The following is a 26,796-nucleotide window of genomic DNA, read 5'->3' as shown; positions in this document are numbered from 1 at the left end:
CCAAAGACATGCACTTACTGGGGTTAGGTTAATTGGCCACTCTAAATTGCCCATAGGTGTGAATGGTCTGTGCTGGCCCTGCGACAGGCTGGCGACCTGTACATGTGTACCCTGTCTCTCACTCTGTGATAGCTGGGATAGGCCTATAGGCTGGGAGAGGTCTACAGAAAATATGTAGTCAAACATACAGACTTGGCCAGAGAGAAGAAAAAACTCTTCCATAGTTGGTGTTCTGCAAGCAAGGCTAATGATTTGGCTTTGCTGTGTGAGCTAATTCTTGTGGTGGACTTGAAGAACTCTGTGCCTGAGTATACTGCACATTAACTGGATGAACAGAGGGTTTCCCCTTTGCCACACTGGCAGCTTATCTTAACTCACAACAGAAATGCTCCAGAATGGGACCTCCTCCACTCTCATCATACACCTCAGAGGGCCAGCCATGCACCTGTTAAAATGGCTGAGAGTGCCATTTGTTCAAGACCCAAGGTAAAGAAACTATGCTTCTTTTGCCACAAATCTGACCACCTTGTTGCTAGCTGTTTGAAACTGAAACATAAGCAGCAGGCACGTGCTACGAAGAAAGAGCTTGGCTCAGCATGTTGTGGCTCTCAAACTGACAAAGATGCCAGGCATAATAAAAACAGCCACATTAGGAGCATAATCGCTCGATGTCATCGTGTGGTCTCTGTCACCTGTTGACCATGGTCCTAGTCCACCTGATAACCCAAACATGTTACATATACCTCCATCATTTAGATCTGCAGGTCTGGGTTAACCAGCATGCCGATCGTCATGATCTGGTGGAGGGGCAAATGAAAAGTGCTTTCATAAGGCCTCCTAGTGTTCTCCATATGCACTGGCTGAAAAAAAAACTGCTGGTGGTCCAATGGGACTTTATTTTGAGGGTACTGGGCAAATTTCCTTCAGTGTTTTGGACCCATTGAGAAGGTGCTGGCAGATGCCACGGGCTATGCCCAGTCGTTACTTTGGTGTGTGGTGAAGGTATATTTAAAATATGTTGAAATGGCACGGCAGGTGTACCAGTGAGTTGTTGAACATTTCACACAGTGATGTGGTGGCTGACTCAACACAACACTTAAGGCCAGAGAGCCTTTGTGATGTAGCTCGTGAGCTTGGTGTGGTTGCTTCCTCCTGCTCTGTGGAGAGGAGGGTGTTTTGGTGTTCGGGCCTCACAGCTGATTTGGTGACTAACTTCTGTGTTTTTTTCTTTTTCTTTTGAAGATGACTGTGGCCTGTCTCTTTTAGTTCAACCATTAATAAAAATCTAAGTTTTGCCTCCATGTCTCCTTTTTCTTACTTCCCATAGAATTCAAAAATAGAATTCCTATCTATTTTTTTTAATGACAGGATGAAGTCCTTTATTTCCTAGAGTGCAATGAGAGCAGTGAGCAGCACTGACAGGTTTCTTAGTCTCATTTTTAAAGTGAAAAAAACAAATGTTGAAACTGCAAATTTGAATTAAGCTATCTCAAAGACTGAATGTGTACTTAAAGTCTTAAAAAGCTTATTAGGGTAATGTTTTAGTGGAAGCTGAAACTGGGCTGTGAATGAATGATCCCCCTGGTACAGAAGAGAAGTATGAGTAACAGCTCCCACAGTATAAAAACAGAACTTTGATTCTAATGTTTGGCAGTAAAAATCTAAGAAAGAAAAAACTTTTTAAAGACATTATGTGGCACGAAATGCTTGGAGCTTAAAAGCTGTTATTCAAACTCGTCAGCTTTGGATCCTGAGAGCGCTGCTCTGCCTTTGTGAATGTTATTCATGTCTTCACATGCTGAGTGCTAAACCCTGAGGGCAAAAACTGAGCAAACACAGAGTGAACGCTTTGGTGAAGCGAATCCTCCCTAAAATAAAAAGATTCTCTTGAAGCTACGAGGTCATTATTTTTTTAACAATTCTGTTTGGAAAAATGAAGCTGCTGACACTAAATACCAGTCTTACTAACATGTAGATATCATACTGGATATTTGTCCTCATTGTGATTCAAACACAAAATTCTGCACCGGGACTTTAGTTTTAAACCTGAGCGTGCTGAACTGGTCCGTTCGGGTGTTTGTCCCAGAGGTTATGCTTCTAACTGGGTCACTCGCCTTTATTTACTTGTTTTTAATTTGACTGATTTTTTTTTGTGTTTCATTTTCCAGAACAAGAGATAAACCATGAACAAAAAGGTGAAACTGGGCAATCTCGATAACCTGGTCTCAGGACAGGTCGTCATTTTGTTTGAACATGGCACAATCCAACTGTTATAGTTACATTTTAACCCAAAGTTTTACCCAAATCGCAAGAAACAATGTACAACAGTACAGAAGTCAAGAAATACTATTACTACATTACATATTGTGTGGAAAATAAGTAAAATTTAAAAAAGTACTGTTAATGTCAATTTTATTTAAGTGACAATGATCATTTCTATTTAATCTGTATTTTTATTTATCTGATTTACAAGTGCATTTAAACACATTTAAAAGCAAAAAGTAACAGGTCAATGCTGCCTCCAACAAATCAACATTAATAGGCAAGAAAGAGAAATCACTAAATGCTGTGAAAAACAACTGCAAAATCTGCATCATTGTACACTGTAATCAGCACACAATCCTGGGGAATTGCTGTGTCCTCTTAGCATATTCATCCAAAGGGGACAGTGTCACAAATCATCATGGTTCGTTATCAGAAAAATCATTTGAGGGGAAAGAAAAGAAAAAGCAGACTGTAGTTAGTGAGAGTAAACTAAAAACTGGCCCTTTTGATGCTGAGCACACTAAAGCATGCAAACACACCAGAGTGTTGAACAGGTCAGTCCAGTAATGAAGTCCTGACTTCAAATGATACACAGAATAAGGAGCCTAAAGAGAGACACAATGACAAAAAGAAGTAACGCTGAAGTGTGAGGGCCAAAGACTGCTCGGTCGTCTGGTCTTCAGTTTGGTTTGGCACAATCTGTTTAAAACTTGCCACAAAGCCAACCTAAAGAACAGCAGAGTTATTGATTATTCAGCTTCAGGAAACCAGGTCGTATGCAGCACAGATTAAGACAACTGCAACTATGAGATTCTGTAGCCTTTATACACTCAGATAATACATTCACTTCTCAATATGGACAGCTATCAGAGACTGAGGGGTTGATGACTCAGTAGATGTAATTACCACAACTATAGTAAATCTACCATCAACAACAACATGATGCAGGTTACAGACAAACTGGTCGAGTGTGACTTTATAAAGGAATGGTAAATAATAGACTTGCCACAAGTGCACACTAAAGTTACGTGCAGTATTGATTACACATGCTTGTGCTGCAGGAAACAGCTCTGCAAGTGATGACACCGAGGAGGAAATGAGACGTGAACAACTAAATGAAGGACAGTTCTTTCGGCTCTTAACATTTATTTTGTATTCCTGGCCTCTAAGAGAAGTTGTGCATTATTGTGAGAGTGTGTCATTGTCTATTCTTAATATAGTGGAGCATCTAAAAAGGTACTTAAGCTCTTCCAACCTACATTAGTTTTAAAGGACCAGGCCCTCATAGGCAGGGCCCTCAGATTCAGGGGATTCCCTCTGCAGACGAAGATGCTCCAGTGTATTGTGGAAGTGTTTGTTGATCTGCTCCGTCTCTTCACTAGCTTCCAGGTTGGGAAGGTCTTCCCTGATCTTTTGGATCAGCTGGTTTAATACCTGGACTGTCACCTGGGTGGCAGGAAGATTAGGGACAACATATAACTTATTTACATTCTAATATTATTGGACAGACAACTTTTCATATCAAAGTATTTGTCTTCATGCATCAAATACAACGCTGGAATAGATAAGAACCCTTACTCCAATCAAAATAACAAAACTGGCTTTTGTAAAAAGTCAACTGTGAGATGCAAAAAAGTAAAAAAGTAACCGGCTATGTAAATTTTCCTGATGGCTGCGTCTCGTTCCAGCTCTGACATAGCTGCCAGGGCCAATCACTTTGGACTTTTTGAGATTCTGCCAAAGGCTCTGCTCAAAATACCAAGAAGCTGATTCAGCAGATTAGACAAAGGTTTCCAAGACTGAGGCCACTGTGTTTGACTGTAACTCAACGATTCATACACTGATTAAGACATTTTTCTATGAACGGCTAACAGGAGACAATGATTAAGATTAAGCCATTTTTCAGTGCCATGATATGTGAACAGAAGGGTAGATTATGGCAATCATTCACTGTGGCGACTTTAGAGATTCTTTGTGGTGTCCAGCTAAATTATAACTATCATAACAACAACAACAACAACAACTATCGTCATCATCATCAAATGAGACAAATACATAGTTAGGGCCATAGGTTTCTGGTCAGTTAGCTAAATTAACAAAATAGTATCATTGTCCCAATATTTATAGACCTAAATGTTAATGAAACTTGACTGGTTGGCAAACAACTGCAAGGAAACCAAGTTTCATGCATAATGACAATAAAGAACTTGTTCTCTGGGGGCAAAATGAGTTACTGGTTAACATGAAAGCAAATAGATCTGGTTTTTGTTTTTTAGAGCCAGAACCATGTAATGTCCTACCGCATCATTTTCTCTCTCGTAGAAGCAGACGTATCTGTTGAGGATTTCAATGAAAAGCTGGACTTGCAGTGAAGGATCCATGCACTGGTTGGCAATCTTCAAGGCTTTCTTTAGACACTCCATTACCCGCTTACCATCACGGATCTATATGTGCAACAAGAGCACGTAACATTTAGAGAAGTGCAAACAGACTTAAAAAATATAATCAATACGATTATACAATGAAGTGTGTTGTGCCTACTGTTACTAAATTTGCTGGTCAAGTTTTACATCCCCAGAACTATTCCCTTTTATACCTTATCCATTTTATTCCACAACTAATCTTTTGGCTTTAAGCCACCAAGTTATCGTTTATTCCTTCATCCAAGATCACCTGGAAAACCCACTCCATGAAGCTCTGTCTCACTGTTCTTGAGCTGATCTGAAGGTCACATGAAGGTTGGAGGTCTGTAGTGATTGACTCTGCAGAAAGTTGGTGACCTCTGTGCACTATGACCCTCAGCATCCACTGACCCCGCTCTGTGATTTTACGTGGCCTACCACTTCATGGCTGAGTTGCTGTCATTCCCGATCGCTTCCACTTTGTTATAATCCCAAAGTGAATACTTTTGGCAATATAGTGTATATGTTAGTGTCTGAGAAAAAATAATACGCCTGAGTCCAACACACCTCTTCACCATTTTTGTCAGTGCTGCGACCTGACCAAAAGAGATGGGCACAGATGCTGACAGCTCTGCACTGGTCAGGCTTCTTCAGCAGCTTGGACGCAGCCAGCGCACACTGAGTCCTCAGGGGCTCGTGGTTTTCCTCGCTGAAGCATCGCATTCGCTCGAAGGTGCCAATGATCAGTGTGATGGCTGCGAGCTGGGCTTTGGAGTCACTGATCTCATCCTCATAGAGAGAGAAGGCCTAATGTGGTGGGTATATGGAGAACCAAGAAGACATGTGAAGGCTGATGGTGATTGGAAGAAGAAAACCAAATGAGGTGGAGTATTTTATATATATATATATATATAATAAAAAAAAAAAAACTGATCAACTTCTTATTTACTTCATTATTTACTCGTTTTTTTATATTTCTGCATAGAATGGGTATTTAAAAAAAACTTTTTTTTTTGCTCTAGTCTCTGTAAATATGGTGTAAGCCCAAAGTCTCAAGCCATTTAAATGCCTGACAGCATTATTAAACAGTCTACCTGTGACATGAACTCATACGCTACTGTCTCGTGGTTCTCAAAGCCGATCTCGCCTGCAGCCAGCGCCCCCTGCAAAAACAGTCGGAGAGGCAGCTCAGCAAGCTCGGCCTTAATGAGGGCACTGATTGTCTGGTGGGCAAAAGAAAAGATCTTCTGGCACTTCTTCTCCCATTTGTCATCCTAAGAGGGAAAAAAATGGGTATAATTTAATAACACGTAAAATAAAATGCAGTATGTTATAAGTAATGGAAAAGAATATCTGCTCACCGCTGAAGAGTTTTCCTTGTATCTAAAGGCTAGCTGGTAGGCAGCAAACACCAGGGGAGGCAATGTGTAACGAATCCTTTGGTTTCCACCAGCACCAAAGTGTTTGCGGGCTGTATTAAGAATCTAAAAAAAATCAAAATTAACTTTAGTAAAGTGCATTGCGTCTTACCAAGAACATTGTGCCCCACAAATCATTGAACTAACTAGAAACTCATTCAGAAGTGTAATCTGCTGACTGTTTCCAAATAACTGGATGAGGTGGAGAAAAAAGAAACACTGCAGCATTATCTCCAGAATCCTTATGCAATATAAAGTACAACACTTGCAGGACTCTGTAGTATATCTAACACATAACCTGCACTAGAAAGATTCGTTAATGTTAGTTTTGAGTGTTTGAAAAGACGGCAACTAGACTTCTAGTGGTTCGTGAAGACGTTCCCTCTTATCCAAGAGGCTTCTTCAATTCTAAACAAGTGACAGACACTTCCAGGGATTTACCCTCTAGTGAGAGTCGTCCCCTTTGGTGGAGGTCCTGAAGGTCACTGACCCACTACTGATCAAGTGAATCGTAACTTAAGCCAAGGTGTGGGGGAAAAAAAAAATGCTCAGGTCATCACCATCACTGGGGCCTAGGTATGAAACCCCTGTGAGACATCGCCATCACTGGAGCTACTGAGGCTGCCTGAGGCAAGGTGTGAGGGGGGGCTGAAACGCCTGAGAGAGATCTCAGGACTGCATTACTGCATTATAGGTGGCTGACAGCTGGTGTCGTAAGTCACCACCTCTGTTCAATGACAGTCCTTCACAGTGGACACAGATGGCTTCCTTTACTCCTCTCTCAGACCGTCTGTCTTCTTGGTCCAAAACATGAACACTGATATCCTCAAAGAGTGTCCTCTCTCATTTAACGGCACGTGTACAGCCGTGTCTTAACCTGTTGAGGTGGCTCTCCAGTGTCGTGGCACGTGTTCGTGGAGTGGCTGTTTGGCTCCTCCTACATAGATGTCCGAGGACTCCAGGCTGCACTGCACAGCATGTGCTACGTTGTTCAGCTTGTGTTTGAATGGACAAAAACATGTTTGTCTGACGGTGTTGCTGGATCTGAAGTGCACGGGGACATCTTGCCTGGAGAAAATTTATGAGTTTCACTGACAAATCTGCCACATATCTGTCTGTCCCTTCTGGTTAGTGTCTGAGGTTCTATCCTGTGCATCTTTGCTGATTTAATGAAGACTCAGTAAGGATAACCACGTGTTTTAAGTGCTTTCTTAATGTGTGAGTGTTCCTTTTCTTTTCCTTCTGCCTTAGAAGGAACATTTTCCACTCCGCGTTGCAGGGTTCTGATCACCCAAAGTTTGTGTTCCAGTGGGTGGTGGGAGTCAGGTACAGGTCTGTGTGTGGGCTTCTGGTAAACTTCAGTGTTGAGGTTTCCATTCTCCTTAATGAGCACAGCACAGTCCAGGAATGGTAACCTATTTTCTTTGGTATCCTCACTGATAAATTTGGCCTCTACTATTAACTCTAACTCTGCTTCTTGGGTTTTCATTTTGACCCAGGTGTCATCCACATATCTGAACTAGTGGCTAGGTGTTGTCCCCCTGAAAGAGCCCAAAGCTTTATTTTCCACTTCCCTCATGTAAAGGTTGGTTAAAATGGGTGACACCAAATAACCCACGGCACATCTGTGCATTTGCCCACAGAAACCCTTATGAATTTGAAATATGTGGTAATAAGGCAGAGGTCTAAGTGTGCAAATGTGTTCAGGGGTAAAGTTGGGTCGATTGTGTAAGGAGCCGTCTTGCTGTAGTCATTTTCTGACCATCTCCACTGCCTCAGTTGTAGGTATACATGTGAAAAGTGAAACCGCATCAGAGGAGACTATAGTTTCACCTGGCTTTGGTGTAAGACTGTGCACCCTGTTGGTGAAGTCATTGATGATGAGTGTGATGATGAGTGCTGCCCACAAGTTCAGTTGCCTTCTTTTCAAGCACTCAACATTACCATGACCTGGATGACTGAGAACCTACACAGACACAATGTAAAGGCAAGCACCCACAAGATACTGCTGATCAGGATCTTCAGAATGGAGCAGATGAATGAAACGACCCACGAGGCTCTGCTCCTCAGCAAAGTCCTCTGGGTCCGGATCATCAGCTGGTTGGTCTGGCTGGTCCTGTATCAGTGTGGATACCAAGTTCAAGATAGCATCCACCTAGAGGAACAAGGGGTTCAACATTTGTGTTAGTGTCAAAACAGCATCAATCATCTACAAGCACAGTTCATCCAAAGTCTGATTTAGCTCTTCCATCTCAGAGCCCCACAGTTGTCTAAAAACTAAGACCAATCTCAAATCATCCAATTTTTAGAATCATTTCAGCTCAACAATCTCTGCATAAAATTTGCATAAAGATTTTATGGTCTAAATTTGGACACATATTGCTGTGAAATTTCAGCTTCATGTATATAAAATGCTTTTCAAGATATATATTTTTGAAAAAAATAGTTTGTTGATCCACGTCCAGCATTTTTTTTTAGCGCATTGAAGGCTTTGAGGCAAAGTTTGAACATGAATATCTAAGAAAAGATTAAACATGGTCTTTCACACTATAAGACAGTGAATCAGAATCTGTAATTTGGGACAGATACATAAAAAATGTCTGAGTACTGGAAAGTTAAAATCTGGGGGTGGGGGGTGAAGCAGTCCTATAAAGGTCCCATATTTGAGCACACACACTAATAAAAAAACAAAACAAAAAAACATTCACATTGCAAAAGACAACTAGTAATTTCTGAATGGTAACAGCAGCAGAAGACCACACTGCTGCTTCTGTCATCTAAGGATACACATGGGCTCACCCAAAGTCTGGAATTTCTGCTGCGACACTCAGATGGTCCAGTGAGGACTTGGTGTAAACGTGAAAGCATGGATCCATCTTGTCTTATAGAAATAATTCAGGAAATTATTTTGGGAATTACCAGCACTGTTAATGTAGGGCAGCTGTGACATAAACCTTTCGCTGGGTCTAAACTTGTTAAGCACTTTTGCTCCGTGTTACCCTCTGCTGGACTGGAGGTTTGTAATTCAACCCACGGCAGCTGCGACAGGCACCAGCTCCCCCACAACCCCAAGATAACCAAGTCATTCAACAAATGGATGGATGCAGTTAGATAATGCTCCACAAGATCTGAAATTTTATTTTATATATTTTTTAAATTGTTCAACCGTTTTCCCATACAGTGGTGATTAAATACGCCTCTTTACTTTGGAAAGATTAACCCTGCTCTCTTTTTAGCCAGTCATGCTACTAATTAATCTCATTAGCTGCACCTCACTCAACTTGTTATCACTGCATTGTTTTTATTAAAATTTCATACTGTGTCCAAACCCTCCTGAAAGCAGGTCTATGACACCATGAATCACAGCTGTTATGCATCATTTTATTATTGGGCCTCTCTGATGTGAAGGTGTTTGCAGGTAGTTGTTCTGTGTTTGCTGTTGCTTTAAATCCTTGTAATAAAGTAATAGCTTTGAGTCCAACCTGTTCCTGTGCCACAATGGTAGTGTTGTAGTCCAGTGTGTTGCTCAGCACGTAGCAACTCATGTTCTTGCGGGACTCGTAGTCAAAGTATTCAAAGAGTGGTGGGAAGTGTTTGAGCTGCAAAACCATCAGGACATTGTTGTAGGTATCCACTGGGATCTTCAGCAGCCGGGTGAGTTCCTTTGACACTGCACTGCTGGTGGCTATGCTGCAGGAGGGACGAGAACAGAAAAGGTCAAAGTCATATTTTTCCCGTGTTAACTACCCCCACCCCCCCAATTCAGTCTGTTTCCAACTGTACTGTCAAAAACTTTAACTTTTAATATGGCAACTGAGGCCTGAGATGGAGCTCTTTGGGTTTTTGTAGTTTCTCTATTACGTTACATAATGCTCACGCTCCCAGCACAGTGGGGTAAAGTTACTGAAATGTCCACACCTGGGAAGACTGGCAGATGTCTGGACTGTTTTCCACTTGTGAATAATCTTTCTAATGAATGATGGACCTCAGACGGTTAGGAAAGGGCCTTCTAACCCTTCCCAGATTAATGCACAACAACAACTGCTTCTTTAATATCACTGCTGATGCTGTGTTAGCAGTATAACGCAGCTGTTTCTGTCCAGGATGCAATTTGCACTTTACCATTGCACTCTTTGATGGACTGAGCCAGGTAAGGCCATCTTTATAAGGCTGTGTGCAATGCAGGGCTGAGCCGATCATTAAAATGAGTTGCTGCTGGGATTGCACTAATGTACAGGGAGACAGCAACATTTGAGGCCAATAACGATCTAGAACAGGTTTGGTTCAGGCTCAGAATCCCACACAGTGCAGGTATCCCAGTGGCTCTCACGTCTAGCACGATTCCTTTTTGGAATTGGTTGAACTTGTATGGTTAAAGTAATTGTGGCTCAAACATCTCAGTGTCACCATTCTGCCAGGAGTGACTTCAGTTTTATTCTGTGAATGCATCACTTGTCCTTCCAGCCAATAAAAATAATGTGCATCTCTCCACCATCTTCATCCTCCCTGCAGACAAACTGACATCAGCAAATAACTAAAGAACCTTTGTAATGCAAGTAACAACATAATTGTAACTATAATGTGATTACTCTCTTTACTATAATAATAATATGGTACTGAAAAATGTAATGTGATTACAGTAGCACAGTACTTTGGAACGCTTTACACCCAACACTGGCTGCAAACACCTGAATGCTCCAATAAAATAACTGCACCGCTGAAGACGCTGCTGTGATTATTGATGGCAGCGGCTCTTACACATTCATCAAACACAACTCTTAGATTTCATGATATTACAAACCTCGCTCAGCATCACAGAGCAGTTCATCAAGGGACTGATGACTTACTGTTCCAAGTTGAGCTTGTTGAAAATCTCCACAGTACTCTCCAGGACCTTGTCTACATAGTCAACACGTTCGGGGTAGCATTTCATGGCCAAATTGATGAGAGAGACCTGAAGTGATACAATATCCTCTGATGGCATGTCCTGGCGAGACTGAAAGAAGAAATCAGTTGTTAGAACACTATATTTACTCACCCTAGTCGAGAGGATCAGACTTTGGCTAGACCAGTGTGGGCCAAGGTACTGCGGGGGGGCAGTAATACCAGCAGTTCAATTTGAAATTACTCACAGTTACACATTTATATAAATGTATTAATTTATATAAAAAGTGAATGAAAAATGGTAATAGGTGGTGTTTAGTTTGTGATATTACTCATTACTAAATTTACTGCTCAGTGGCGAGTAGGTCACATATTAGCATTAGCACTTTACATATGACTGGGATTTTCTGGATTTAAGGAGGCCACAGCAGTCTTGGCTTGGGAACCACTGGGCAGACTGTTGTACTGTAACAATCTGACATCAAAGTTGATAAATTAAGATTCATATCATTTCATAAGAACCTAATAATACGATGTGACATCTTAAATTTGGCTCCATAATCTGTGGTTTCTGTTCTATGGTCAGGGTTCTGTGATGCATTCACACAATAAACCTGAAGTCATTTCTGGCAGAATGGTGACACTGAGACGTTTGATTCACAGTTATTTTAACCATTACAAGTTCATCCAGTTCCCAAAAGGAATCGTGCTAGACGTGAGAGCCACTGGGATACCTGCACTGTGTGGGATTCTGAGCCTGAACCAAACCTGTTCTAGATCATTACTGGTCTCAAATGTTCCTGTCTCCCTGTACATTAGTGCAATCCCAGCAGCAACTCATTTTAATGATCGGCTCAGCCCTGCATTGCACACAGCCTTAAAAAGATGGCCTTATCTGGCTCAGTCTATCAAAATACTGCATTCCCTCCATCTACATCTCGCAGTGCCTTTTAGCTCCCCTTCAAACATCCTTCAAATGTTCTTGACCTTAATAAGATGTACCTGAATGACAGTGGCCACTTGCTGAGAGAAGATGTCAAACAGTTTGATTTCAGCTGGGATCCCCGGGCCATCTTCTCGATGAGCAAACAGAGCGAGTCTGAAACCAAAACAGAAACTGGCTTTAAAAAAAATCCTCACAAAAAGCCAGTAAAACTCTTCTTGTGATGGAAATTTATTTTCCCCATTTACAATGATAATGCATCAGGGTTTAAATGATCTGTAATGTTCAGGCCTATTTTTCACTGCTGAAGAAGAGTTATGAGAAAATCACCAGGAAGGACAAAATGCTGGCAATGTCAGCTGGTATTTAAACCTTTAAGCAGCTCAGTGGTGCAGTGGTTAGCACTGGCTGGAATTTCCTGGTTGTATAGGGACTTTCTTTGTGGAGTTTGCATGTTCTCCCTGTGTAGGTTGCCTCCAGGTTTTCCAGATTCCTCCCAAAGTCCAGACATACATATTAGGTTAACTGATGATTCTGAACTGGCCATGGATACAATAAAATTATTTTAAAATATTAGAATAAAGCTCTACATCAATGTATGACTAACTGTGACTTGTAACGTAAAGTACTTTGAGTGGTCAGTAAGACTTGAAAAGTGCTTGGATAAATCCCAGTCCACTCGTTTGTTAGCTCTGCTAAATTACAGCAAACACAACAGTACCTGTCAATGAGAGCGATGATGATGTTCTTGACATTGACGTGTTGATGGAGCTCAGCACAGGAACGCAGGAAAGGGTTCAGGGTTTGAAGGTGAAACTCATCTGGGAAAACCTTAGAAGATGAGATGGTTTCAGTTCAGGCCTGACGGGCTGTGACTGCACCTTCTGTTATCCATTTACCTTTGAAACAACCACGAAGGTTGAAGACTGAAACATTGGCCGTGTTAAATTTAAAGTCTCCGTTTCTGGTTTAAGCACAACTTTTCAACCAGTATTTATTTGCTGGGGGACTGCACTGGGTGAGTCCATGTCCAGTCTGTGTCGAGGCGCTGCTGTAAAAAGTCAGCACTGAATGCAGTTTGATTTATCTGAACGAGCTTCCTGTGATTTGATCAAATTACTCTTGGTGACATCTGACCTCCACTTCAATGGACATGTTCAGTGGAACAAATCGGCCTAAATTTGACTGGGGACCTAAAACAGTGCAGAATCTCAGACTGAGTGGGTGGTGCAGCTGCTGGCCCTACTGCCTGGGGGAGGCGCAGACAGTGCCCCCTACATTGTGGGTGGTAGCTTCGAGCACGTCCACTGGGTGGTGTTAGATCTGCTGTGGCTTTCCCCAGAGGACCGCTGACTGGGTGAAGCCACACAGATACCCCACCTAAACCTCCTAAAAGCATGGAGAGAGGTGGAATCTGTCTCTCTGGTGAGCCTGGTGAAAGACAGAGATGAGTTGGAGTCTGAGGTACCAAATTCAATCATTTCCCACTTCACTCCATTGTGATGACATCTCAGCTCAGAGAATGGATGTTATTACACTGCAACAGCATCTTTGCAGATGTGTTCTCCCCCTGCCCGGTTGCACCACCCTCATACGACACCACTTTGAGACTCGCCCACGCATGGCGGTGCGTTCACGGCTCACAAAAGACAAATAGTTCAGAAAGAATTGGCTGGTAAGCTGGAGATGGTAAATGGACTATTTCTTATATAGCACTTTTCTACTCTGAGCATTCAAAGCGCTTATACAACACGTTTACATTCACCCATTCATACAAGCACTTCCATCTGTATGTAAGCTACGTGCTTTTATTGTCTAACATTCACACTCTAACCTTCCGATTAGTAGGTGACCTGATCTACCTCCTGTGCTACAGCCATGTATCATGTACGCCGCGAAGCAAGAAGCAGGCAGTGCAGGTTCAAGTCCCGACCTGTCGCTCTTAACTGCATGCCCCCCCCCCGACATTCTAAACTGTCAATAAAGCCACCAAAAAAAAAAAAAAAGGAATCATCTGTGTTGTCAGTCTGCCAAATGGAAATCACTGAACACCACAAAAAACATTACAGGGGAGTCTGCAGGAGACAACTGTGACGCTCTACAGAGCCACTATATTAATGTTTTGTAGACTGATGAGATATTTAAGAATACACAGTACTATAAACAGTATGAAAAGGACCTTTTGGTGCATTCACTCGGAAGCAGGAGTAAAGTTGGGCTGGGTAATGTCTCCCTGAAATATGCGGATTATTTTCTTTATCAGTTAGAGTAATAACTCCATACTGTCATGATTTCAGCAATGCTTGTTGTTCCAATTATGACATCCTTTGTTCCCATGAACAAGTGGATTTGTTGCAAATATGAGAGGGATGAGAAAACTTCAATTACCTGAATGATGCACTCCATGAGATACTCCTGAGCCAGTGAGTCTCTGCAGTTCACAACCTGTTCCAGCACGCCAGGAAGAACGATCTGTGGAGGGAAAAATGTTTGACCGCACAAATACCAAATTACCCACACACACTCAAACTGTATGTATGTGTCTGCATGCATGTCAAATGTGGCAAACACAACACTGAAGATGAAAAAAATTTCAACTCGCAATCAAATTAAAGGATTGTCAATGCTCAAGAAATTGTGTAATTCTCTGGACAGGGACGTCACATTGTGCTTCTACTTCTGAGCAAATATGCAAACGTGTATTGTCAGTATCTAGTTCCTGGATTTTTAACTCTCAAAGTGCTCCCCTGCTTCAGTGGCTAGTGCTTTCTGAAAATACAGGAACTGAAAAGTGTGGTTTGCAGCTTAAATTGCACGATGGTCCAAAAACATACATCTCACATCCAAAAGCATCTGGGAATGAGTGAGACAGAAACACTGCACCATTCTGCGCTGTACATGGAAAGGACTAAAACTCACAGTTCCAAATACTTCCAATATAGTTTCATCAGGTCCTCATAATAACAATAAATGCTTTTATTGCTTTTGGGCCACTCGTGCATTACAGAGTGTGGATAGTGCTATTCTGATGGGTGCAGGTTAACCTCACCCCACTGGTGATGTGATTGCTCATTGGGGTTCCCATAAGGGGCCGACAGGGTGATTGGAGTGTGGAGCACGTCACCCAACCCTAATGTTTACTTAATGCCGTAACCACCTAATTAAGCCATAACAAGAGTCCAAGGACAGGGAATAAGTGTGTTTTATGTACTAATATCCTTTAGTGGCACACAATGGCTGTGTGGAAGAAAAACACTACAGAATGCCATCAAGTATTTATATTGCTATTTTGGATGGCAATATTGTATTGATATATAAACACCAAATACCAATATTGTATTAGATGAACTTCAACTACACAACAAACTTTTCAGTAGTAGAATAATACAGTCAGCTACTTTTGTGGTTCAGTGCTGTGAGTCGCTGTGAGGTCAGATTACAGGAGGAAGTTAGAAAACCAACTTTAGAAACCAACAAAAACAAGGATGGGACTAAGACGGATAGAACACACTGGATTTACAAGGAGTGTCTTATCAAAGTAAAATACTTCAGGAATAACACAAACATAAGGGTTCGTCTCACACCTCACCATCCTAACATTAACAAAAAAAGCCCAAACAACACTGGAGACACTTAGCGTCACATTACTACCTCCCAATTCAGAACAAGCTAAAAAGATAAATAAATATACACATTATGTGCAAAGACCTGCATCCATTATCTTTGTGGAAATTTAGGGCTTTTGTGACATGCTCAAGGTCCTGGAAACCAAGTGTGTGCGACACAGTTACACACAGGGCCTGCAGAGAAGTTTGGCTACAGCAGACCAGGTTGCAATAACTCGTCGTGTGGACATCACAGTCTGTGGATTCATGTGTGACTACAACAGCTCATTATCTCAGAGGACTGTGGACACAGGTTGTCATTTAACAAGAGGAACATCCCATTATATTATCATAATATAATATAATATCATATTGTGGGGTTTCTGGTCACTTCTAGTGCATAGGGAGAAGACACGTGAATTCAGATCATTTCAACCTAATTTTACTTGAATTGATGACAACTCATGATTATATTTTAAGTAAAGCTAGAGAAACATCCAAATTTCAGAAACCTAATCCAAATATATGAACAGTGCTGAGAATGCCAAAGACTCTGCAGACAGATGAAAGGTTTCCACTGGCCAGAGAACGAGCAGCTCTCCTATTTCTGTACCAAGACCAGGACCCACTGTAAGGATCTAGTCTCAGCAAAAACAAACACACCTGTTTGTATTTGTCCACGTTGACACCCTCCAGTTGGCTGAGGCGAACCAGATTGGTGCCCACCAGAATCCGAAGTTCTTGTCGCTCCTTTTCCCTCTTCTCTCGGTCTCGGCTGTGACCCTGATGCTGCATTCGAACCCATAACTTGTTCATCTCCGCAAAGTTTAGAAGGACAAAGTCGATGGAGTCATTGATATCGCCGGTCATCTCCTCTGTTCCCCTGTGGAGTTAAAACAGGGATGCACATGCCAATATTCAAAAACTACAAGTCCCTTTACCCTGTGGGACTGTGGGGTAAGTTCACAGCTGAAAGAGAAACATGCAAAATTTTGCAGTTGTCATCCAAGACTGCATCTCAAGATGAGTCCCCTATAATACTAGATACGAAAAATTACCTTTCCCCAATTGATTTTTTTCCATTTTAATGCCCAATATATTTTTTTAAAATACCAGCATATCACCAACAGAGATTTTATTAGGTATAAGTACTACACTACTGCAATTGTTGCCGTGCAGTTTGTCTTCAGCTTTTCTCCTGATTCTGATTTTCAATTATGTTTCAGAGTTCTAGCCAGCTGCTGATCACCTGGTGCTGCGCTGGGCTGAGAATTTCACTGGTTAGCTATTAGCACTAGCAAGCGGTTGTCTGATACCCAAGGAGACCTGTGCTGACCGCTAGGTTCAGCAAACAGCCCAAACGTGTGTTGTACTGGCAGCATCAACACGGTCTATACGTTATGCAGTTTTGGCTCCAGCAGCACCATCTGTGGCATCTGCATGCATGGTCTCAATGTGCAACATAAAGGTTCTGCTGTGATGGTCTGTGGGTGCTTTACTGGTGATGGGGTTGGTCATTTTTAAGAATGTGCGCTTATGCCAATTAAGTGTGAATAAATTACCTGTCATGGTCCTGCAATCCTGCAGTTAAAGACCAGTACTACTCATCTCTAATGATAACAGCCCACTTCACTAAACTGAAATTCCCATTTAAACTGTAAATATTACAACTGTTTACATTGGAAAACAGAATTGTCTGTACGGTGCCCATGTGCAGTGGGTCACAGATACAAAGGGAAAAGCTCAGCTTGCTTACTCTGGCTGCTCTCCATCATCCGGCAGTATGTTTCGGGTACACTGCAACAAGTAATTTCTGAGGAAGAGGCCCCTGAGCGGGTGCTGGACACCACGGCACATCTCAACTAGGTCCTTCAGAATGTCCTTGCGGGACTGCGGGAAGGAGCGAACATACACTACACCCACTGTAATCAGCAGATACCTGGGGACAGAGGAGGAAACCAAAGAGGCTTCATTAGACAAACATTTGCCAGAACTTCACAGTACAAAGTCTGTACAGAAATTTGAGAGACTTACAAACATCTACACCAATTTGTGTAAACATTTGTGCATTATATTGCTCTTAATTTTGGCTACTCACAAATGTGCAAAAGTAACCTGAACACAGGTAAAACAATACTGAAAATGCACCAAATTACAACAAGAATCCACATTTATATCATAAGTACAGACTTCACTTCAGCTCAACAGATCTGATATTTCTTCATGTGCATCCACATCTGATTATTTGGACATAGATACAAACTTTGTGGAGGCTCATAACTCGATGGTCTGATGTACACACAGAGCCACAAAGGTTATGGTGGACAACTGGGACAACAGGCTACAGTTAAAATAATATCACCCTAATAAAATTGCCCACGAAGGAAAATCAATCCAAACAGAACGCAGATAATATGGAGACAAGAGAACCCCATCAGGGGACATTCCTGTGGCTCCTCCTCTGGAGTGAGTACATGATGGGCTCAAACATTTCTGTCCCTATGAAAGGCAAAGACAGGCCAGATTTAAATCTGGTACACTTCAATGTAGTATGCTTGTGCAGCCAGGCACTGCCAATCAACTACCAAAGCAGAAGGTTGGTGGTTTGATTCCTTGGCTCCTATGGTCTGCACATCTAAGTGTCCTTGGGCAAGATACTGAACCCCAATGCATCAATCAGAGTGTGGTCATGCGTGACAGTCAATAAGGAAGTACCTTGATAGTTCATTCTTTTAAATGGTCAGCAGGAAGCCTTGGGGAAAGTGGCCCACAGTTCCCTTCATTTGTGACCTTTAGGGACCAAACATTTCTTGATGGTTATTTATTTTATTTTATTTTTTTGTCTTTTTGAATATAACATGTTGACTTTGTAGGTCACTGTCCCCATTACCGTTCAGGATGACAAAGCATGATATGCTTTAGGGCAGGCTGACTTCGTGTTGTGTAGATTTGCTGCTGTGCTTGGGATCATTGTTCTGTTATATGACCCAGGGTGGGCCAAGCTTCAGCTGTCAGACATTATGACTCTAGAATACTTTGGTATACAGAGGGGTTCATGGTCAGCTCAGTAACAAAACTGGACTGAACTGAGAGAGCCCTCCACTGTGCTGACAGTCTGACATGTTTCTGTGATGCTGTGTTTGGCTTTCACCAAACGTGGCCAAATATTTCCTCTTTGTGGTCTCATCTGTCCAAAAGGACATTGTTCCAGAAGCCTTGTGGTTTGTTCAGATGCAACTTTGCAAAAGTAAAACATGCTGCCATGTTCTTTTTAGAGAAATGCAACATTGCCAAACAAGCCATTCTTGTTCAGTCTTTTTCTAACTGTACTGTCATGAACTTTAACATGCCAGTTGAGGTCTGTAGAGTCTGAGATGCAGCTCTTTGTTTTTTTTGCAGTTTCTTTGAGCATTGAACTTTCTGACTTTGGGGTGAATTTGCTGGGACATCCATTCTTGGTAAATGAACTGGTTCTTACACAGCACTTTTCTACTTTTGAGCACTCGAAGCGCTTTATAGATTTGTGGCTCAGGAGGTAGAGCAGGTCATCTACTAATCAGAAGGTATTTGGCATGATCCAGTCTGCATGTCAAAGTATCCTTGGGCAAAATACTGAACTCTGAGTTTCTCTCCGATGTGTTCATCAGAGTGTGGATGTTAGATAGATGGCACTTGTACGGCTGAATGAGGCATGTTGTATAAAGTGCTTTGAGTGCTCATGTAGAGTAGAAAAGCACTATACAAGAACCAGTCCATTTACCATTTAATACATGTTTTCATTCACCCATTCATACAAGCACTTTTCTCTACAAAAAGGCCTTATAACCCTTCCCAGATGAGTGGCAGCGATTACTTTAATATCACTGCTCGTGTCATTCCTCCTTGGCACTGTGTGAACATGCACTTGAAAACTCCAGACCTGTAAATTGCCAAAACTTCTGCTATTACAGAGGTGCTCATATTGGTGCTGATCATTTCATCAATTACATCTGATTAGCAGCTTACCTGCTTAGTTCCTATAGAAGCAGTAAAGCTGTACGTAGTTTTCTACTCACTGCTTCTGCATTTTGGCCATTTTTATAAATAATGACACAGTGAAACGTGTTGTTCATCTGAAGCCTAATTTTAAGACCTGCTCAAGACCAGATAATTTTTATTATGTGCTGATAGATAAAACCTCAGAACTAAGAGAGGCTGGACTTCTTACATAAGCGAATCAATCAGTGTGGTTAAAATGTTCAGAGCAGACAACATTAATGCTTCATGATTGACTGAAGTTCAGTTAGGGTGATACTCACAGCCTGGGGATGATGTTGCCTGCATACTGGACCAGCTCATAAAGATCTGCCACCTTCCGTCCTTTGGCAAACTCATCAGTCAGATAAACCTCTAAGTAGTGGAGTTCATCAGAGATAGCCATATCTGAAGACACTGTTAGGGACTAATTCAAACCCACAACAGATCACATACAATCAACAATACAGTTCCAAGCAGCATGTTTATAGTGCAGCAGCTTCACTTTCAATCCACACGCATTGTGTTCAGGCACAATACTGCAACTGTCTCCTAACCATTAGGAGTTCTTTCAGTTCTACATAACAGTTCAATAAGCCTTCAGTTTACTCCATTCTGACAAGGAAGCACATTTCTGTAACTTCTCTAAAAGCTTAACTACAAACAGGTAAATTAGAGTAGTATTCATGTTTTTCAGCAGTTATTCCACCAACACTTTTTGGCTGGGATCTACTGCGACAAACTGATCCGAGTGTTTTAGGAACCCATGTTTGCCTTTGGCAGGCAGCCAGCTCAGGACCCTCTGTTCAAAACATTAGTCTGCTCTGACTGCAGCTTTGTGTCGTAGAGCTGCAGGGATGTTGTCCATAATTGTCGTTCAGTCACTTATTAAACAAGGTGTTGCTATGATCCAAGAATGGCGTCCAAGCTGTTTAGACTTGTGGCCTGGTCTCTGACGTTTCCTCACCACACCAACTGGACTCAAGTGTGGATATCTCCCACTTTTTGTTGCTTCAGTTGCCTCACATGAGTTTTTCATACATTTGAGCTCTTGGACTGCTGTTGACTGTTGTCTCTAGTCAGTAAATGGGATGGGTCAGGCTGTCCATGCTCAAGAGAAGCACTCGCACAGAGCTGTGTTGTCCTTGAAGATCCTGCTGCAGCTAGAGTCATTTCTACTAAGTTCATTATGTTATGGGTCATTCAACCTCAATTCATCAAATTAATAAAAAAAAAAAAACTCTCAGGTTTCCCTAAATAAATTCCAGGGCAACAACTCACCCCTTAATAGTCTTATTGTCAATTTTCCTGGAAAAAAAAAAAAGGGATGAATGTAGGAAAACAGGGATTCTCAGGACTGGAGCTCAGGTTAACACAGATGACGTCCTTAAATGTTTGGATCTCTGACAGCAGATCTGGAGGCCTGCAGAAACCACAGGTCTGCAGGTAGAGGACAGATTCTGGTTACAGTACCAGTCTAACGTCTGGACACACTCACCCATTCATATAAATGGGTGAGTGTGTACAAGTCACATAATATGGAGGAAAAGAAAAAGCACATTTTCATCCATCTTCACTACGATATTCCCCACGTATGATTCCATGTACCAAATGCAAATGAACATTTGTAGGAAGGAAAACATGGAGATATGGTTTTGGATGGAACGTCTCTTTTCTGTTAGTCTCTGGAGTTTAAAATTAACACAAGGAAACCATGTAGATCAGCTGATAAGAACTGGATTAGAGGATAGATTGAATTATCTTCTTAAATCTTATATTATGTATTTTGTGGCAAACCACAATGAGGAAGCAAAAACTCCACCTCAACCAGCTGAAAGTCATGAACTGTGACATGTAAGAGACTGGCCACTGGCAGCTGTTATACAGTCAATGTGTTTAGATGAGCCATAAATGGCTGTTCTGCACATATAAAGGATACAGAGCTCATAGTAGCTCTTTGGAGAAAGCATGGAGGTCCTCAGTTCACCCAGCATGTTGGAGGCATGCTTTAAAGCATCCATCAACTTGTTTTTGTCCTGCAGACCACACAGCAAGTCAAGCCATAAATATACAACATCTTCACAAAACATATCATTGAAGAAATACATGTGTAACAAGTTGAATAACTCAAATTCATCTTTGAGACTTCAGCATGAAAATAAAGTAATGCACTGATTATCCGGCACTGTTTGTTCACTGAAGGGTTTTTTTATTCATTTCCATTTTGTGCAGACAAACATTTCTTTAGCTTCTTTAAAATAACTCAAGTGTTTCAGTTTTTCTTCACTCTGTCTTTGAACATTTAGCCATCCCAAAATTAACATGACGAGTGATAAACATCCCCCACTGGCACTGCTAAATGTTTTTGTATTTGCTGAAATGCTAATGGGAGTTAGAGGGCTGATCTTCCTAAAAAGAAACTGTGAACATGTAGCAACAAAACAAGTTTCTGTTCAGGCGATTGTAACCATATGCCTTAAAACCAGCGACTTACTTCAATCAAAGTTGCTGAATGAGAAAGTAGAATTCATGTTTTCGTGTCAGGATAAAGAAACACTAAAGAAAAGCAGATATGCCTAAATTCTTACAGCGCTTTTTTGGTTGCTGTTGAATTGCTTGAATTAAAGCTGAAAGTCTGCAGCTACACCCTGTGCTGCTGGAGTTCTTGAATAAATATTGTAGAAACATTTCCCAAGAAGAAGGCTCTGTAAAATGCAAGTTAAATGAAATGCAATGACCTACAAATCCCTGAAACCTTTATTTAATGGAAAATAGTCCAGTGGCAAATCTTCAAAAGCTTATGACATGGACAACTAAAAAAAACTGAAAAGGTGTGTGATGCTTGAAAAAAACAAACAAAAAAATAATGCAAAACCTCAAAACTATTTAAGTTTATTAGTGACATAATCAGTTTATTAGTCAGGAAGCAACTTAAATGCTCACAGCAAACAAACGCTCTGGCACCTTAACTAGGTGAGCAATTTGTTTGGGACTGATCATCCAAACAAGTTCAGCCAACGGTTCCCCTCTGACGCAAAAACAAGTCTCTAAGAAACTGGGCTGTATGCACCATTTGAAACTATGCCTACACATTATACAGCACATCTGATCCAGGCTTGAAATGAGCAGTGTCTATGGTTTTATAAATTCATGCCCTCTTTCCTCATGCACTCATCTTGGATCAACTCTGATTGGTGCTCACTGATCAGACGTGACCCAGGCTAACTGCCTTTACAGCCAACAAATGTAACGTCTGTGCAGAAAACGGGCTCAGTTTAAGCAGAAGAACCATCAGACAACTGAGTTCCAAAGAGAACCAGAACGTCAGCTGTGTGGGAGTACTTCAGACAAAAAGTCAAAGCGCGTATCTGGTGAAGGAAGAACGTCAGATCCAAGCCAGCCCTGCATCTACTGACAACATCAGTTCTGGCTAAAAATGATGAGGACACAGATCTTTCCAAGGCAATAAAGTCAAGAGCCCCCTACATGGAGGATGAATACGGCAACCTGACCACTCAGGAGCTTCTGCACATACCTTCATTCCTATTCATATGCATAAAGAATGTTCTCTAAATAAAAGCCAGAATGAAGATTGAATCAAAATGTTTTTATGTGTAAATGTTACTGTATAGATTGGCAATATTTGTTATTGTTTACTTTAAAAGCCCGACTGATCACAATTACATGACATCACAAATCTTTTTTTTTTTTGCAGGGGAAAAAAAAAGGCTCATGCCAGCACCACAGACACCATGCTCAAAGTGCAGCAGCGGTAGAGCCACTAACTGTGCAAAAGGGAAAATCATCACTAGCCAGTTTCTTTGAGACCGGCGCTTAGCACCCTTCTTCATCCTCTCTGCAGCTGCAGGACGTCACAGAAGCTGAGTGAGACAGCTACTTGAAGACTCTTACAATCTTTGGAGAAGAAGATCTGCAGCCCTGAGAAGGCACAGTGTTAATTTCTCATTACTAAGCAAACTAGCTCAATTTCCCTCCATACCAGCAACAAGCTCGCTATCAGAGGGCTTAGTGCTGGGGGAGTGTAGTCACATGTCAGCCTTCATTTATGAAACCAGCAAAGAGATGGCTTTCCATCTCATGTTATAAATTAAATACACTGTAATAATTAATTATTAATTCTGCACTGTGAGACCGGGCATGTCTCGGAGCAAGAGCCGAAAGTCAGCCTCCGGCGATTTAGCACCCAAACGAGAGCTACTTCAACAACTCCCAACAAAGCGTAGTACTTAATAAAATATGTGAGAAAACTTTCCTTGAAATAAGTGCATTTCACCATTTGAGGCAAAAACACCATCGAGTACAGCCACGCTACAAAGGAGGCGATGCTAGCAGCTGTGTGCTGCCAGCGTTCCTGATGACAGAGCAGTGGACTGATGCGGGTACGCAGGCTGTAAATAGCTGTATTATCTGACAATACTGTGAAGGCTCCTGAGCAAGTGTTAATAAGTTATTAACAGTAATAACAGAAAGCACAACCTAGGCTATTTTTGTGCTTACATTTATGCTGTGTCACTGGATATAACGCTGTCACTACTACTGCACTACAATTCTGCTGCCGGTGCCTTGTTTCAGTGTGTCATCAGTGACAGCAGCTCATCAGGAAAGAAGGATGGAAATGCCCTTCATTTACTTACTTATAAAACCTGCTTCCTGCAAGAATCAATAAAATATTTGTTTTCTATATCATCAGAAATATTATTGCAACTCTTGAAATATTGTGATATCATTTTGAGGCTATATCACCAATCTCCATTGATTAGTCCCTCCCTTCAAAAAAAAAAAAAAACCTGTTCAATCAAATAGTAAGTAAGTCCCCAGGAGCATCCCCGGGAAGAGCCAGTGGTTTAAAAAAATGATCACAACCATGATGACAGTCCCATAAACTGAAATCCTACCAGGCATCGCTTCATCTGGAACGACTGGACCTTGACAGCCTGCACGGCTTCATCCAGAAGCTTCTCCTGCTCATCCTGGGGTGACTGCTGTGTGGCCGGCTGTAACAGGAAGATGGACACACAAGTTATAAATATGATCCAGGAGGCGTTTCTTCATGCAACACTGCAGAAAAAAAAATGCAGGAACCTAAGTTAGAGACTTCTCCACAGGTCTGAAATGCCAAAAAAAATAAAAAATATATAAAGAAGACAGAAAAACAGAACTGTGAGGAGGGCTCACAGTCAAAACATGGACTGAGTCTAATTTGGCACATGTTGTATACTTGCAGGCATGCAGCATGTGCCAATCTTTAGCTTAAAGGACCCATTAGGTGACCGGATATTTCTGATAATCAGGGGTACTGCCCGTTATCATCCTGACCTTAAATCCAAAGGACCTAGACAAGCTCCGAAGCTCGGATCAAAACACAGATAAGTAGCTACAAGCTCGCTAGCAGAGAGTTGTCGGTGTTTGTGGTGATGCAGGCGCGTCCGCACAGCGTTACAGGACACATTTGTGTGTATGTTAGTGTGTGTGTGTGAGAGAGAGAGAAAAAGAGAGAGAAAGAAGCAGACTGATGACAGTCGGAGTCCTCCCACAACATCCAGACGCTCAGATTAAAATATGACACAGCAAAGCGGAAGACTACGCTAACAGAAGCTAGCCCCGACGTCTCTGCTTCAGTCTCAGAAAGCTCTGATGTGCTTTTCACGCAGCCTTTGCTCGGACTAATAATGCAGAGTACAGGCGCATGATGAACGGTTCAGACCCAGAAATGTTGCATCTGCCCGCTCGGTAGCTTCTCTCCCTCTGCCGCTAGTTAGCTTAGCTACCCGCTGACAGAGGCTGCGCTAGGCCGAAGGACCGTTCACGCCCGGGACCTCGGATCAAACGCGGCTCCGCGCTCAGGATGCGCCGTCCCACAGCCCCGGACTAAATACAGGTGAATGTCTGAATGCGCAGGGCTGCACAAAATGTCAGTCTGCTGGAAAAACAACTCACCATGGCTATCGGGTGTGTGGCAGCTCAGTCGGGAAGGCTGTCATGTGACCCACAAGAACGGCCTGCGCTCGGTTACCGTGACGTCAGGTAGCGGGCGTGGCCACTCCCGCTGCTCGCAGCCAGTTTATCAGCGGAAGGTCATCGATAGTACCGAGCCATCACGGAGCGGCAGCGCCGATACCAGGCACCAATACCAGGAACCGATAGTCCAGCGTCTCCTGCTGTAAAAAGGCTTCCATCAGTATTAAATACAAAGGCTTAGAGGCAACTTTTTTTTTACTTGGTTTTATTTCCTGTTGTTTGCAAACAATTTTATTTTATTTATCAAACAAATGTGAAACACTGAAGCCTTCAAAGCATTTGTGCCGGTGTTACGTCGAGCCGCGTTTCCCCATCAGATACGGTTTCCCCAGCGTCTCTGCGCCGCCCACCAGCGTCTCTGCGCCGCCCACGCGGCAAAAAACGCGCGTGCTTGTTCAGCGCTCGTAACCAGCGCACCGTGCTTGCGCCGCAAGAAAACTACGGACACCGTGAAAGCTCAAACAACGTGTTTCGGCGAAGTTGTCCCACTTTTTGCAAATGCGCTCCCATCAGATACGTGCGCTCTCTCTCTCTCTATGTTTAGATGTTTATCGATAGATAGATAGATACTCCATATAGCCCATGCGGATAGCTCTATATAACCCAAAACTGGGTAAACACATCTTGATAGCCTAATAACAGCCATCAGAAACCGTTCCCCCTGTGTAAAACTGGGGGAACGCATCCTGATGGCCCAGGGACAGCCATCAGATACCGTTCCCCCTGTGTAAAACTGGGGGAACGCATCCTGATGGCCCAGGGACAGCCATCAGAAACCGTTCCCCCTGTGGGGAACGGTTTCTGATGGCTTCAGAAACTGATGGCTTCAGAAACTGATGGCTTCAGGGGGAACCGTTTCTGATAGCCATCAGAAACCGTTCCCCCTGTGGGGAACGGTTTCTGATGGCTGTCCCTGGGCCATCAGGATGCGTTCCCCCAGTTTTACACAGGGGGAACGGTTTCTGATGGCTGTTATTAGGCTATCAAGATGTGTTCACCCAGTTTTGGGTTATATAGAGCTATCCGCATGGGCTATATGGAGTATCTATCTATCTATCGATAAACATCTAAACATAGAGAGAGAGAGAGCGCACGTATCTGATGGGAGCGCATTTGCAAAAAGTGGGACAACTTCGCCGAAACACGTTGTTTGAGCTTTCACGGTGTCCGTAGTTCTCTTGCGGCTCAAGCACGGCGGTGTGGTTACGAGCGCTGAACAAGCACGC

At 42.3% G+C, this 26,796-nt stretch overlaps 1 protein-coding gene across 3 annotated transcripts; it reads right to left on the bottom strand.

Moving 5' to 3' along the window:
- Positions 1–2,433: 2,433 nt before the first annotated feature.
- Positions 2,434–25,604, bottom strand: vps35 (VPS35 retromer complex component). 3 transcript variants are annotated; one of them, XR_004019456.1, is made up of 19 exons: positions 25,490–25,604; positions 24,448–24,546; positions 21,471–21,567; positions 19,816–19,939; positions 17,274–17,456; positions 16,181–16,400; positions 14,301–14,384; positions 12,634–12,743; positions 11,972–12,068; positions 10,933–11,081; positions 9,568–9,775; positions 8,085–8,240; positions 6,029–6,151; positions 5,762–5,941; positions 5,235–5,474; positions 4,566–4,709; positions 3,525–3,711; positions 2,805–2,991; positions 2,434–2,642 (listed from the first exon to the last, which is right to left on the bottom strand). XR_004019456.1 is itself a non-coding variant. In XM_030724139.1 (18 exons), the coding sequence occupies exons 1-17, from the start codon at positions 25,490–25,492 to the stop codon at positions 3,532–3,534; spliced, it is 2,397 nt and encodes a 798-aa protein (XP_030579999.1). In that variant the 5' UTR covers positions 25,493–25,604; the 3' UTR covers positions 2,671–2,991; positions 3,525–3,531. The 3 variants fall into 3 exon arrangements, 1 of the variants encoding a protein (XP_030579999.1); XR_004019457.1 differs by having other exon boundaries at positions 2,805–2,870; positions 25,490–25,599; XM_030724139.1 differs by lacking the exon at positions 2,434–2,642 and having other exon boundaries at positions 2,671–2,991.
- Positions 25,605–26,796: the final 1,192 nt, after the last annotated feature.

The sequence above is a fragment of the Archocentrus centrarchus genome, unplaced genomic scaffold (assembly GCF_007364275.1).
Source record: "Archocentrus centrarchus isolate MPI-CPG fArcCen1 unplaced genomic scaffold, fArcCen1 scaffold_32_ctg1, whole genome shotgun sequence".
In the NCBI taxonomy this organism is placed as follows: domain Eukaryota; kingdom Metazoa; phylum Chordata; class Actinopteri; order Cichliformes; family Cichlidae; genus Archocentrus; species Archocentrus centrarchus.
The sequence above is the reverse complement of the archived record's forward strand: the minus strand, read 5'-3'. Positions and strand labels throughout refer to the sequence as shown.

Coding starts and splice junctions, on each gene's coding strand:
- vps35 (XM_030724139.1), bottom strand. Junction 21,568..24,447: donor TCCAGATGAAGCGATGCCTG/GTAGGATTTCAG, acceptor TGTGGTCTGCAG/GACAAAAACAAGTTGATGGA. Junction 19,940..21,470: donor AAAGAGCTACTATGAGCTCT/GTATCCTTTATA, acceptor CAGTGTCTTCAG/ATATGGCTATCTCTGATGAA.